At 36.6% G+C, this 13,084-nt stretch overlaps 3 protein-coding genes across 5 annotated transcripts; 2 read left to right on the top strand and 1 right to left on the bottom strand.

Annotated features, from left to right (window-relative positions):
- The first annotated feature begins 1,900 nt into the window (after nucleotides 1-1,900).
- LOC149610650 (uncharacterized) lies at nucleotides 1,901-2,936 on the top strand. Its single transcript, XM_089859291.1, has 2 exons — nucleotides 1,901-2,549; nucleotides 2,624-2,936. Exons 1-2 carry the CDS (start codon nucleotides 1,903-1,905, stop codon nucleotides 2,655-2,657), a joined length of 681 nt encoding a protein of 226 aa, XP_089715417.1. The 5' UTR covers nucleotides 1,901-1,902; the 3' UTR covers nucleotides 2,658-2,936.
- Nucleotides 2,937-4,823: 1,887 nt separating this feature from the next.
- LOC149610649 (uncharacterized) lies at nucleotides 4,824-6,942 on the top strand. Its single transcript, XM_089859559.1, has 3 exons — nucleotides 4,824-4,973; nucleotides 5,185-6,031; nucleotides 6,887-6,942. The coding sequence occupies exons 2-3, from the start codon at nucleotides 5,500-5,502 to the stop codon at nucleotides 6,940-6,942; spliced, it is 588 nt and encodes a 195-aa protein (XP_089715685.1). The 5' UTR covers nucleotides 4,824-4,973; nucleotides 5,185-5,499.
- A 1,636-nt stretch (nucleotides 6,943-8,578) lies between these two features.
- Nucleotides 8,579-12,070, bottom strand: LOC149610648 (uncharacterized). 3 transcript variants are annotated; one of them, XR_016376607.1, is made up of 6 exons: nucleotides 11,739-12,070; nucleotides 11,141-11,208; nucleotides 10,119-10,220; nucleotides 9,303-9,532; nucleotides 9,039-9,140; nucleotides 8,579-8,678 (listed from the first exon to the last, which is right to left on the bottom strand). XR_016376607.1 is itself a non-coding variant. In XM_089859048.1 (5 exons), exons 1-5 carry the CDS (start codon nucleotides 11,959-11,961, stop codon nucleotides 8,658-8,660), a joined length of 516 nt encoding a protein of 171 aa, XP_089715174.1. In that variant the 5' UTR covers nucleotides 11,962-12,070; the 3' UTR covers nucleotides 8,579-8,657. The 3 variants fall into 3 exon arrangements, 2 of the variants coding, with proteins under 2 accessions (XP_089715174.1, XP_089715175.1); XM_089859048.1 differs by lacking the exon at nucleotides 9,303-9,532; XM_089859049.1 differs by lacking the exons at nucleotides 8,579-8,678; nucleotides 9,039-9,140 and having other exon boundaries at nucleotides 9,162-9,532.
- Between the last annotated feature and the right edge of the window lie 1,014 nt (nucleotides 12,071-13,084).

Below are 13,084 nucleotides of genomic sequence, written 5' to 3'. Positions count from 1 at the left end.
TTCACTCGTATTTTTGATCTAGCAAAAGAACAACACAAACTCGAATCTATCATAAGTTTATAAGTTATGTTCCATGAGTTACTGAGACCTTGTCATGAAGAGACGTAGGTGAAACGTCAGCGATTCTCGTAAAGCGATGCATGGTGAGACGATGTCAAAGGCATAGACAGACTAAATAGGAAGATTGACTGTCAATTCTCGCGTCGTTCTCAAACTAGCTCTAATTAAGGCTCTAGCGTTACGAAGTGTTATACTTATGGAGCATATCTTATAAACTTATGCTTGTATCCATATAAGAAGTCGTGACTGACTGACAGACTGGCTGAATGATTATCAACGCCCAGTCATCTTGAAAAAATGATGGTCAGAAATCTAAAAAAAAACCATGCGTTTCAAACCAATTTCACTAATATTTAGTACACTGGTTTCCTATATCCTATCTAATATTTTTGGTAGTAAGAGTGAAATAGTCTTCATTCTGCAAAGATCACATGAAATGTCGAAAATTTTAACTTCTAAATAAACAACCAATGATTTTATAACACAAACACTAAACCCCTAATGACCAGTTCGGATTATTACACTGCATAATAAAACCCGGAAGACTTTTACATCTCTAATGCAAATTCAGGGACATCGATTTAAATGGGTTTAGAAAATTTGAGAATATTAATTTAAAATCTTCTGAAATTCTTTACGAAAAAAAAAAGACATAAGTCAACATAACTAAACAAAATCCCTGAATACGTTCGCATTGTACGATTGTAATATCCACAAGAATTTCCTCACGTCAAGAAGCAAGAAATAAACTTTCACCAGAGCGGGAACATTTCCAGCAGCACTTCCGTGGTGAAAGTGCAGCCCAAAAATCTGTATTTTTAAGTTACTACCTATCCATTCTGAAGTGCTATTACGTGTACAACAAACACGTGTGCATTTTTTTTATAAAACTTTTACGATTAGGGTCGAGCACCTTGAAAAGCAGTCTTTGCAAACGATAATAGAATCATGATTTTCATAGAAAGATGGGGAGGGTCGGAATGATACTAAAAACAGTTTTCCTCCGTCGTGGATCCAATTTTAAAAAAATAATCAAAAAGTAGCCCAACTGATTATTCAGGAACCACGGCATGTAGGACGCTCCAATATTGCTTCGCACTGAACCAGTTCGCCCGCCAGAATATGAGGAGAAAAAATTCACTTTTTCTTAGAAAAAAAAAAAGAAAAAAAGAGAAACAACACCATATACCTTACGGTACCGCAAACTCGGGGAATCGGATATACGAGGCATTTTGCCTCTAATATAAAAAGGGGATATATTTCCCTTATTCATTCATTTCAATTCAACATCTCATCCGAGCTCGACACCAATATTAAATCAAGTAAGATCTCGGTTCTTTCTTTCAATCTAGCTTGTTTTCTATGACTGATGGGTAGATATTAGCGAAATTAGAATTTGATTAGATGTCATATGTATGGAGAGATAGTCGTCTAGTGGCGGAGATTCGAAGGATTTGAGTGTGTTACGTGAAGACCCTACAGTCGTACATGATTAAACTAAACGACGTGGAATGGTGCCTTCGCAAACCCAAGAGAATTTTGTGCCACCATGGATACACTTATTTTAATTCACATTAGGCCGTGAAACCAAGATAGAATTGGGGATTCCTCATTATTTTACCATTATTCAATAATGTAGCACTTGCATTAAAAGATTTTGAGGTTTCACAAATTAGTATTAGCTTAGATAATTGCATATGGTGCATTGAGAATATGATAAATGTATAGGACCTAGCAAAGTTAAGCTTCTACTGAAAGCTCGTAAAAATTCGCTCTGAGAGTATTTTCCATAACAGTTAGTAAACGTATCTAATTTTAATTTTTTGTTTGTTCTTTTACAGAATGAATTTTTTAATATTAGCAACTCTCATCGGGGCTCAACTGGCTTTCGGGCAACGCTCTTCTAGTCCTTACGGACGACCTAACTACGGTGGCGGAGTCGACTTTTCCAATTACCAATTCTCAGGAAGTTCTCCTAGTGGCAGCGGTGGATTAGGAGGGTATGGTGGTGGTGAATCCGGTGGAGAATACGCTGCTTCGAGCAGTTACGGAGGTGGAAACAGCGGTCTTAGAGGCGGTAGTGAAGAATCGTCCAGCCCTTACGGAAGCTCGGGTTTAAGTGGATACGGTGGTAGCAGCTCTGGTGGCAGTTCTGGTTTGAGCGGCTATGGCGGCAGCGGAGAAAGTTCTGGTTTAAGCGGATATGGTGGAAGCAGTTCCGGACTTGGCGGAAGTAGCTCTGGACTTGGCGGATATGGCGGAAGCAGCTCTGGACTCAGCGGATACGGTGGAAGCAGTTCCGGCGGTCTTGGTGCTTACAGCAGCTTGGGAGATGAAGGAAGCTACGGATCTCCATCTGGTCTTGGTGCCTCCTTTTCTGGAGGTCCTGGATCCCGAGGATCAGCCTATTCATCCTTCTTGGAATCCCAAGGTTCACCCTCCTATTCGTCACTCGGCTCTCCTGAATTCTCAGCCTCTGGAAGCTCAAAGTAAGATCATAATCATTTCGATCGATTGGTTTCGAGAAAAGCTTACCTAATTATTGTGTGATATAAATTCACAGCATTCCATACCACGCTTACCAAGGATACGTTTAAAGCGTTCAAACTATCACTAAAACCATCACCACTTCACAGGTAATAATAGATAAACTATTACTTATGGTAAGCCAAATCCAACTTCTACGCTGCAAAACGTTAGGATTAGATTTTATTCAGGTTCCTTTTTAGTTTTAATTTTTTAGAGAACGCAATGATTTTAATACTTGTAAATAGTTTTGTACTAAACGCGTTCTATTTTGTTTTGTGTTTTGATTATGTCTAATAAAAAGTCTTGTAAATATTTTTTTTAAAAACTGATCTTCCATAAATTTCTTATCGGATATTCTCTAGCCTCTAGCTAAAAATATAGTTAAGATTGTATTTCGGAAGAAATAAGCAATACCTTTGAACACAATCCAAATATTATAACAATCAAACGTGAACAACAAGGTATGTATACAGAACGTTTTACATTGATTTTCACATAAATACATGGCTTTAGGATGAAAAAATTATTAATTTATGGTTGCAATTAGATGTATAAATGTTTAACTAAATCTTCAATTGAAAATCAACTAGTTCGTCGCTAGTAGAGTCGCAGTTTATTTGTTAGAATGGGTAAAAAATATTGACAGCTTTTAAATTTTTATTAGTAAGGTTGTAGGTTACGCATAATGAAATTAATATACAAGGAAATCCCGTATATAAATTAGGTATTTTCTATTTATAATCAATCTGAACTCTTAATGCTAATCTCTATGGAACTTAACATTACGAGGCAAATACATTTTTTCGCGATTTAGACCCAAGGTATCGCGACCAAGGGAGTACACTTTTTTCTAACCTAACTTTACACAGAGCCTCCGAGATATCTAGGCCCGTGCCTATCGCGAAGTGAGAATATTTTTTTTAACTAACTTAGTTCGCCGTATTTTCTCACTTAGGGGCGCTTTTACTATCGTAAAATAAAAATATCTTCAGTCTCGTGACCCCGTCGACTGCGACAATATTAGGGCAAGGCATAGACGTACCCGTAGAGCGATGAAATCAAGGTCGCGGATAGTAAAAAATGTTTTAGAAAATTTCCGAAGACCTTTATTAAATAATCATGCCCAAGAAGTAAAGGTTCAAAAAGCTAAGGTTTAAAAAATGAAAGGTTACAAAGGAGTAAAAAAATCCTCTTATGGTATAATAAAAATGTGAATTAGCAACTTCAAGAAGTTTTGTTTTACTAAAAAACCAACAATGTTAAAATCTCATAATTAATCTTGTTGTCCACACAATATAACCAAAAGATTTAATAAAAAGTAAATAGTCCCTAAAAATGATTATAATTGGCCCCTAAAATAACAACGACAAATTATGGAAGACCCCCTTCGCAACTGTAATAAAAGCGCCATACATATTGGGTGAAAATATTTCCTCTATGAAACTGGATATTTCCCCACATAAAAATCTACACGCACGGGCCTAGATATGTCGGAGGCTCCGCTTAACAGCACTATCAAAGGCTGAAAAGGTATAGTATTTCATTTCTTGTAGTGTTAAGTTAAGTTGACGATTTTATATGGGTTTCAAAAAAAATAGCGCGCTATTTCACGTGCCAGCACACGCTACCTTTCATTAAAAGTTTTAAATCTAATACAGGGTGTTTGTGAAAGGTCCATCAATAATGAAAGGGCGTATTTATTGGGCCATTTTGAGTCGAAAATGTTCTATGACATTTTTCCGTCCGGGCCACTGTTTTCAAGTTATGATTGGAGTAATTTACGGATGACCCCTTAAATTTAATTAAGAAATTGAAAGACAGCGCTAATTTAATGAAGGGGTCATCCCTAAAATATTCAAATCATAACCATAGATATAGTAAAACTATAAAGGGTCTAGATCCACTTCGCTGGCTTAGGCTTAACGAAAAAACGCGGAAGGGGCAACGAGCAGACAGCCGCTATTTTCTGGGGGTAGCCGTATAAAACGCCATCTATCGGGGACAAATTAGCGGCCAAAATTGGAACTATCATAAGGAGTAGTGGCACTCTATGTTAACTCCCTATAGGGCATAATAAGTCAAACCCTCGGAGATGCCATTACTCCATTTTATACGAGCTAAGAGCGGAAAAACGTATTTTATAAATTTTACACCTGTAAAATCTTTTAAAAAACACTTGGAACTTGTATTTCTACTTACTTTCGAGGAAATACCACCGTTTTCTGAAGGTAAGAGTCTTTTTTTATACATTTATTAGTAATAAAAACATTTAAGGCGAGCTAAGCCTTGGTCTTGTAAAACGCGGCAGATTAGTGATTAGCGTCGTTTTCAGCGTTGAAAAACGTTATTTTATCATGTTAAAAAAACGTTAGCAACGTTTTAAGGTACTGATATTTAAATATCCGGACATTAAACTGTTACATATTCTTAAAATAAGAGTCGATAATGGTGCCCACCAAAACAAACTTTGTTAAGTGTGTGTCTCTATATTTAAAGGCATTAAACGAAATATAACATAAACGTTTTTATTTACTTATTTATGTAACAATCATGGCTTCAACTCATGTTTGCTGCGTTCAAACTGTGGGTGTAAAGAAGGTTTTCTTTCTTACCACAACTTTCCGAAAGAGACTGCCACTAGAAAGAAGTGGATTGATTCTATAACAACAGCTGATATCTCCAGATTACGGATTTGTTCAAAACATTTTACAAAATCAGATTTCTTTCCCACCACTGGAAAGAGACTACGTAGAGCGCTCAAACTGTTCGCGATTCCATACTAATTTGGAGATCAAATTAATGTAACCGATGAAATTATCCCTAAACTGACTCTCCGTAATTTGACTCTCGGGCAACAATCTGAATCATTAGAAGAAATGGGAGCGTTGTCCTTTGATCATGGATTGAAGCATGAACCCGCTGCTTTTTCGAATATTCAGGCAACACATCAATACCCAGTGTCACACCTCTGTGGGTTTGATTGTTAATCCACAATTTTGCTTCCTTGGGGCCAGCCCTGATCGCCTTATACTGGTTGAGGACCAGCTGTACTTAGTGGAGATCAAATGCCCTTACGCTATTTTCAAGAATAAAGAAACTATCAGAGGAAAAGTAGCTTCGGGTAACTTTCACCTTTACATTGACGAAGAAACGGATGAACTGGAACTGAGAAAAACTTCAGACGTCTATCATCAGATTCAGGGTCAGCTTTTCGTGTGTAACGTACCCGTATGCTTTTTGGCAGTATTTGTGCCACCCGATAACATCGAAATCTTGATGATAGTGAAAGACAACCAATTCATCAATGATACCTTGCTTCCAAAATTATCCACTAAATATGTCATTAGTCTCCTACCTCATTTTGCCATAGAAATGTTCGAAAAGCCTAAAAAAAAATTTTCCAAGTCACGAACGCACAGCCTCTTTCATTCTATCATTCTATGTGCAACAGTGCAAATCTACATTATGGCCATGACCAAGGCTTAGCTCGCCTTAAATGTTTTTATTACTAATAAATGTATAAAAAAAGACTCTTACCTTCACAAAACGGTGGTATTTCCTCGAAAGTAAGTAGAAATACAAGTTCCAAGTGTTTTTTAAAAGATTTTACAGGTGTAAAATTTATAAAATACGTTTTTCCGCTCTTAGCTCGTATAAAATGGAGTAATGGCATCTCCGAGGTTTTGACTTATTATGCCCTATAGGGGGTTAACATAGAGTGCCACTACTCTAAGCTCATCCCTTAATTTAGTTTCTAAAGTTATCGATAGATGGCGTTTTATACGGCTACCCCCAGAAAATAGCGGCTGTCTGCTCGTTGCCCCTTCCGCGTCGACCTCCCATTGAATTGTGTATCTACCCTTTTGATATATCTATGATCATAACTCGAAAACCGTGGCTCGGACGGCAAAATGTCATAGAACATTTTCGACTCAAAATGGCCCAATAAATACGCCCTTTCATTATTGATGGACTTTTCACAAACACCCTGTATAGTGCTCAATTTCACCATTTCGGTTTTTGTAGCCTGGTTTTTGTCTTAATGATCACAATGCAATTGCTGGGGAGAATTTTTTAAATTATCTTGTAATTATCAGATAATTTCACCCGGTTTCAACGAATATTTAGCATAAATGTTTTTATACAGTGTATTGTATTTTCCAACCATTTCATTGCGATTTAGTCAAATTTCATATCATATACATGTCGATAAATTATTTCGTATTTTTCATTCGCTTTCAAAAGCTATATAAGCATGATAACTAGCTGTGAATGATGGTTATTCTGTACTTGATAGTTTCCAAAGTGGGACATTTAGCACCTGTTCCACAATTAAGTAATGCTGAGAAATAAGTATGACCCATCTGATACTCTTTACTCCTAAACATCATAAAAAACTAATGAAGTATATTTAAGTCGGTACCTTTGTAAATTGCAAAACGCTACGTACAAATTAGGTTAAAATTGGGGTGCAATCAAAAGTTTCGTTAGGAAAAGTGGTGGCACCGCTGCGGTGCATTGTTTCGTATAGGCGGAGCCTCCGAAATGAACTAGGCCCATGCATGTCAAATTTTATGTGGGGAAATATCCAGTAAGTTAAGGAAAATATTTTCATCATATATGTATACGAGATGGCGCTTATATTACCGTTGTGACAGGGGTCTTCCTTAAATTGTCGTTGATATTTTAGGGGTCAGTCATAAAATTTTTATGATAGAGAAATGTTTCATCCTAAAATAAACGTAAATGTTTTTGGGGCTATTCACTTTTTATTGAATCTTTCGGTTTGATTGTATTGATGACAACAAAATAAATTATTTCAATTGAAATAATTCAGTAAGAGTAATAAAACGTATACTTACAATCCGCGACCTTGGCCCAAATACTTAAGCAGTCGACAGGGTCACGGGGTTGAACTTTGTTTATTTTATGGTAATATAAGCGCCCCCAAGCGTAAAACCACGGCGAACTAAATTGGTTAAAAAAAATTCTCGCATCGCGACACGCATGGGCCTAGTTCATTTCGGAGGCTCCGGTATAGGCCAAGAAAAGATATCTAGTTGATTAGGGAGAAGGTATAAGATCCCTAAGTATTCGCGCCCTCCATCAAAATACAAGGAGGGACATAAAAGGAGGCCGGGCTATTTCGCCTCTCCTCAGTCGGAAAATTCGTAATTATTGTCATTCGCGTCGCGCTGACGTGAGTTTTCAAGAACCAATGAGATGCTGGTTGTAATTTAGAGGCGGGGATTAATTCCGGAGCTACGTTTGCACTGGAGATAAAGCTGGAAATGTGGCGAATTTATATCTACTCCCTAATAAACTAGATATCACTTCCTGTTTCAAAAGAAGGCATTGTTCAAAAGAAACTAATCAGGTGACAGGTTGATGTGGTATCTTGCGTCATATTTCCGTTCCCGCTTGACTACTTTTACACAAACCTTTCTGGCGCACATATCCCAGGCGGGTTACTTGCTGTTGTTATTAAGTGTAAAAGTTTCTGTTTTTCACTTTGCTGCACGGTAAAAGCTTTATTTATGGCTGTTTACATCTTACCTTACTCAAGACCTGTGCAAACTTGAACTTACTTGCAATGTGTCGTCCTAGAAATAGTTCTTGGTGAACTTGAAGACAGTTACATCGCCCTTCACACAATTTGATATTATTTAAACTATAATGTAAAGTTCTCCTTCATTGCAATTTGGATCCCCATAAGAGTCCTCAGCAAGGATGCGATTAGTCGGCTCACATGCTATGTTTAGTTAGGGAAGAACTTGAGTTGAAGGGTAGGGCAGTGGGGTCAAGTCAAATCCCTCGGACTCGGAGCAGCACTAGGGGTAAGATCGCCGACATGTGTTGTATTCCCTCTAACTTTGTCACCCTGAAGCTTGGCTTACAGAAGTGCACCACACTCCCCAAAAATTAAGGGTTTACCATGATGTTTAAAAACTTAATTACTTTTTAACAAGGAATATTAAAAATAGAATCGTTAATTTTAAAGAAACTTTATTTCTTTAAGTAGAGCTACATAATATGAAAGTGAAACTCATCTTCTGGTGTTTAGCAAGCTAAGAAGCTGGCGCACACTTCTAAATAATTTTCATAGAGAAAATTTCAGTTACGAAATGATGTAACATTATAGTAAATTTAAATTCAGGAATGTATACAGCTAATATGAATCATGTTAGTTTGTATGCGTGTTTTTTGGGCCGGGCATGAGTACTATCATAATTCTGACGTCATTCTAACTGTAATTTCATTGGTTGATCAGGCGCTCGCTAGGTGGAAAATGCAGAGAGATGGATTATTCGCTCGGTGCAATTCGACATAGATAAAGATCAGTCTAACACTGTCCTCAAAATTAGCCTAGATAAGTTGAGAAAATGGCTGCACTGTGATTCTTAATAACTGTATGTATTCCTGATATTAGTTATTAGCCAGGCCTATACCTTAGCGTTTTCAACATTTATGTCGAAAATTTGTTGCAAAGTTTGAGACGGATCTTTCTTAATTCTTGCATCAAAAATGCATTGCATAAGTGATTTCTGATTCTATGATTAAAATGCCAAGAAATATTAATTATCTTAAATAATATAAAATATCTAAAATTGGAAATTTATAAAGTTAAAGTATGAGTTAGGTTTTTCAACGTAAAAAAGAAGAGCGAGTCGAAAGGCAGGTGTGCGACTAAGAGTAAATCACCATCAGTATACCTTGCAGGCTCGGTCGTGGTAAGCGCTGGAGCGTAGCGTCGTTTTTATTTTATTTTTTTTTTTATTTTCACTTTTCATTTGTAAGCAACTAAAGCTTAGTAATCAACCTAAATGCTAAGGAAGATAGGAGGACATCCTTGCCAATGATGGTAGCGCACAGGCAACAAGAGACCACAGCTCCATCTCAATGTCTCTTCCGATATCACTCGTTTTACCGAACCGGCAGATCTCTAGCCATGATAATTATTATTGAATATTTTCAATAACGGCGCTAAAGCTTGTTAAAACAATTAACCATAATTTTCTCTGCATGGAGATGGCTTTCACGATTGTCTTTTATTGTTATACGTGAAACCATCTCTAAAATAATGAGGTTTATACTTTAGTTATGTAACATGATTCTTCCCAGGTTTACCCTATTTGTTTGCTCTTCTGCTCATCAAACTACAGATGAGTGAATTCTATAAATGTATGGTACTAAATCCTCAGGATTCAACCCACAAACCTTGATTTCTTGACGTGGGACAAAAATCCATAAGTGCGCTTAGGCAAATAATTAAGCGCTTATAGAGTAATGCTGAGGGAACTAGGATATTTATTGCGTATGTGATTCGGGTTAGTAACCTTGCTCCAAATGCTCTGATGTTGGGAAGAATCATGTTACAATTACCCTGTTTTGTGGTACACTTCTCTCGAAGAGAAGTATTATATACTTCTGTCATTATTAACCAAATTAAACTTTTCAGGAATATTCGGCATCATTTGGAAATACTTACGGTTGAGTCTTTATATTTAAATTATAACATTCATTCGTACCTCTAAATTGGTGGTGCCATAAACAGTATAACATGTTCCTTTAAGCCCTTCCAACGATCTATCTTCAAAATATTGTTTGCAGTCGTCGTAAAACTCTGCTGCCTAAAAATCATGTTTATAACAAATCAGAGTAAACAATACCCTAAAAACTTTTCTGGTCGAGCGTCCAGATAACATGATGGAATGTCTGATCTTGATTTACTTATGTGGTTAATGGAGATATACGAGCATACAAAAACTATTTTTCTGATTTATTTAATAACTTTAGTAGTTAAATTCAATCAATTATATTACTATTGAGCCGAGTGATTTAAAATTATATTTTATTCACAATTTTCTAAAAATCTTTCATAATTTTTAGAGAAATGTATGCAGAATCACTTCAATATTACATGTGGCGCTAAAGCTAACTAGGGCCCAACTGTTCTTCGGTAAGTTGGGCATGGAAAAACTAATAATGGGAGCGGGCTCAGAATAGGAAAATTAAAATTAATTTCCAAAGCTAATCACACTCAGAATAAATTAGTTTTTCGAACCAGGGCATGCGCTTATCTGAATATTGAATGGTGTGTCATCACGTATCAATCACTTACATTTTACTTAGGGGTTTATTATGAAAATAAAATCTAATCCAGCGAGCGTAATGATTGTGTATGCGAAATTGAATTAGAAATATATCATTTATAGCTTCACGGAGGACTTTCCATTGCTCTTTCTATTTTATTTCTAAAAGAGGCCTCTTCCCTGTTAGCGACTTTATTGGAAACGTTTTGGTACTATGATGAAGTTGATAAATTACCATAAAGAACGTTAATGCATTATTGCAAAGAGGTGGTGGTAAAGCTTTCTGTTTATTAACATCGAATATGTTTTTATTTTGAGATTATAGATACAAATCTTATTCAAGTCAGTAAGCGGGTTAAAATATCTAATTTTCAACACCTATGCATCGAGAGAAGTCCGAAGTAAATGTTCCCATACTTGTACATAATCTTTAGAAAAATCTTGCAAGGTTTACTTACCGATTGGGGATTGTCTTTGGTGTAACACTTTTCAAAAACTTCGTACATGTCAGGAAATGCTTCCTGACCTACATACATGAAGAAAAACCACCATGAATGATGTGAAATAGCACCTACTTCAAGACAACTCTAACAGCAAGCTATAATAATCTAAGAGAGTTAATCAATCGGTCCAGAGCCGAAAATATGCACAGGACACTGGACATTGTCCAATAAAAATTTAAAATGCCCCGTAACTTTTCTAAAAACTAAGGGGATCACTGGACGGTTGACCAGTAAATTTTCCCGAAGTTTTGATGACGCTACACAATTTTTCCGCACTCCAGTGGACAATGTCCTATAAATTTTCCAGTCAAAGGCGGTATCACTGGACACATATCCTATAAGAAATTTTTCTTATTCCCGGCCCTGCAAATACCCTTAGTTCCCCCTTAATATCTTTCATGGGTTACATAGCGAAAAAATAACGTTGACTCATGCGAGTCAAAGGTCTCAAGATAGTACTTCATTTCATTAAAGGTTGTTTCGATATAAAGGTAAATATTTTACCTTTATGTCTATTTTCTAGGTTTATTAATAATTTAAGTGCTTAGCTTACAACAACCGGCTGTTTTGAGAAGTTCTCGAAGAGTTTGGAACTGATGGTCGGTCAGTTGATCACCACATTCACAAACGACTCCAAGAAGCAGCAAGACAAGGCTACAGAAAACTACTGGATTCATCATGGTTGAAATTGAAATATCGTTTCCTTTCGCCGTTTGAACTTGATATATAGGAAAAATTTCAGGCGGTTTGATATTGAAATGAAAGCGAATATGCATTTATATTAACTCCATTCGTGGGAAGGGGGAACGCCCTTCATTCCTGCATTTTCCCCTGGCAACATACGGATTTCAAGTAAAGGCCTATTGACAAGGACATTGCGTAGTCGCTACTACAAACCATCTGAACCACAAGTAATACCGTCACTAGAAGTATGTGAGGAGTCATTATGAAAAGGACATCTTTATATTTCTATCAAGAACCAAAACTGAAATCAAAAGTTCATATATAAAACCAAAAGTATACTTCGTCTCAGTTCCCAGCCTTTTGAAGTATATAGACGCCATGTAAAATGAGATGAAAACGACCCTTCTATGAACCGTTAAACCAACCAACCAATCAGAGGAGAGTTTTCATTGAGGTCAGAGGTTTGTAGAAAATAGTATTATATGGTGGCGATCCAAACGTTAATTCCTGGCCACTATATTGAGCCTATTCACTCATGTTCTTTGTGCTACGGTCCTGAATGTAATCATACGCATTGGGGGTCGTCGACGCTATTCTGAGAGTGAAGCGGGTGTTTCTAATAATATACGGTGCGTGAAAGTTTCTATGAAGTATACTTTATGTTATAATCAATGAACTTTCGCTAACATGAACAGTTTTCATTTGCAATGACCGTACATACTATAATCTCATATGGTTATGATAATTATTTTCACTTGAATCGCTCTGAACTTCAACTGGTTCCGACGTTACTACTTTAATTCAACCTACTAGAGTATTTATATCAAATATGTTACTTATGTAACAATAAACCCACAAAGCCGTGGAAATCAGCTGCTATCTAAAGCCTTGAAAGAACTAAATTTAGCAGCCAGAACTTCATATTGGATAGGGATTTCTGTTATTCCTAGCTTATGAAGGGTGACAGAAGACAACTTAGACACTCGATACATCTTCCTCTTGGTTACGGCCTTGATACCGGTTGTGAAATCTTGAACGTTACCACATGTATATCGCGAAACATTGAACGAATGTGTTGGGTTTATCCTTAGAAATCCAAACATTACTAACAAACTTTAAAAATAAGTATATCTTCATAATTTTAATACGGTAAGAGAGATCATAATTGTACAATAATTTTTACCTCTCCGAGTGACGATGACGTCACGGAGAGGT

This window comes from Phalangium opilio, unplaced genomic scaffold, assembly GCF_054372755.1.
Source record: "Phalangium opilio isolate 3A_F unplaced genomic scaffold, DU_Popi_V2 ptg000329l_1, whole genome shotgun sequence".
Lineage (NCBI taxonomy): Eukaryota > Metazoa > Arthropoda > Arachnida > Opiliones > Phalangiidae > Phalangium > Phalangium opilio.
Note: the sequence above shows the minus strand (reverse complement) of the source record. Positions and strands in the feature narration are given on the sequence as shown.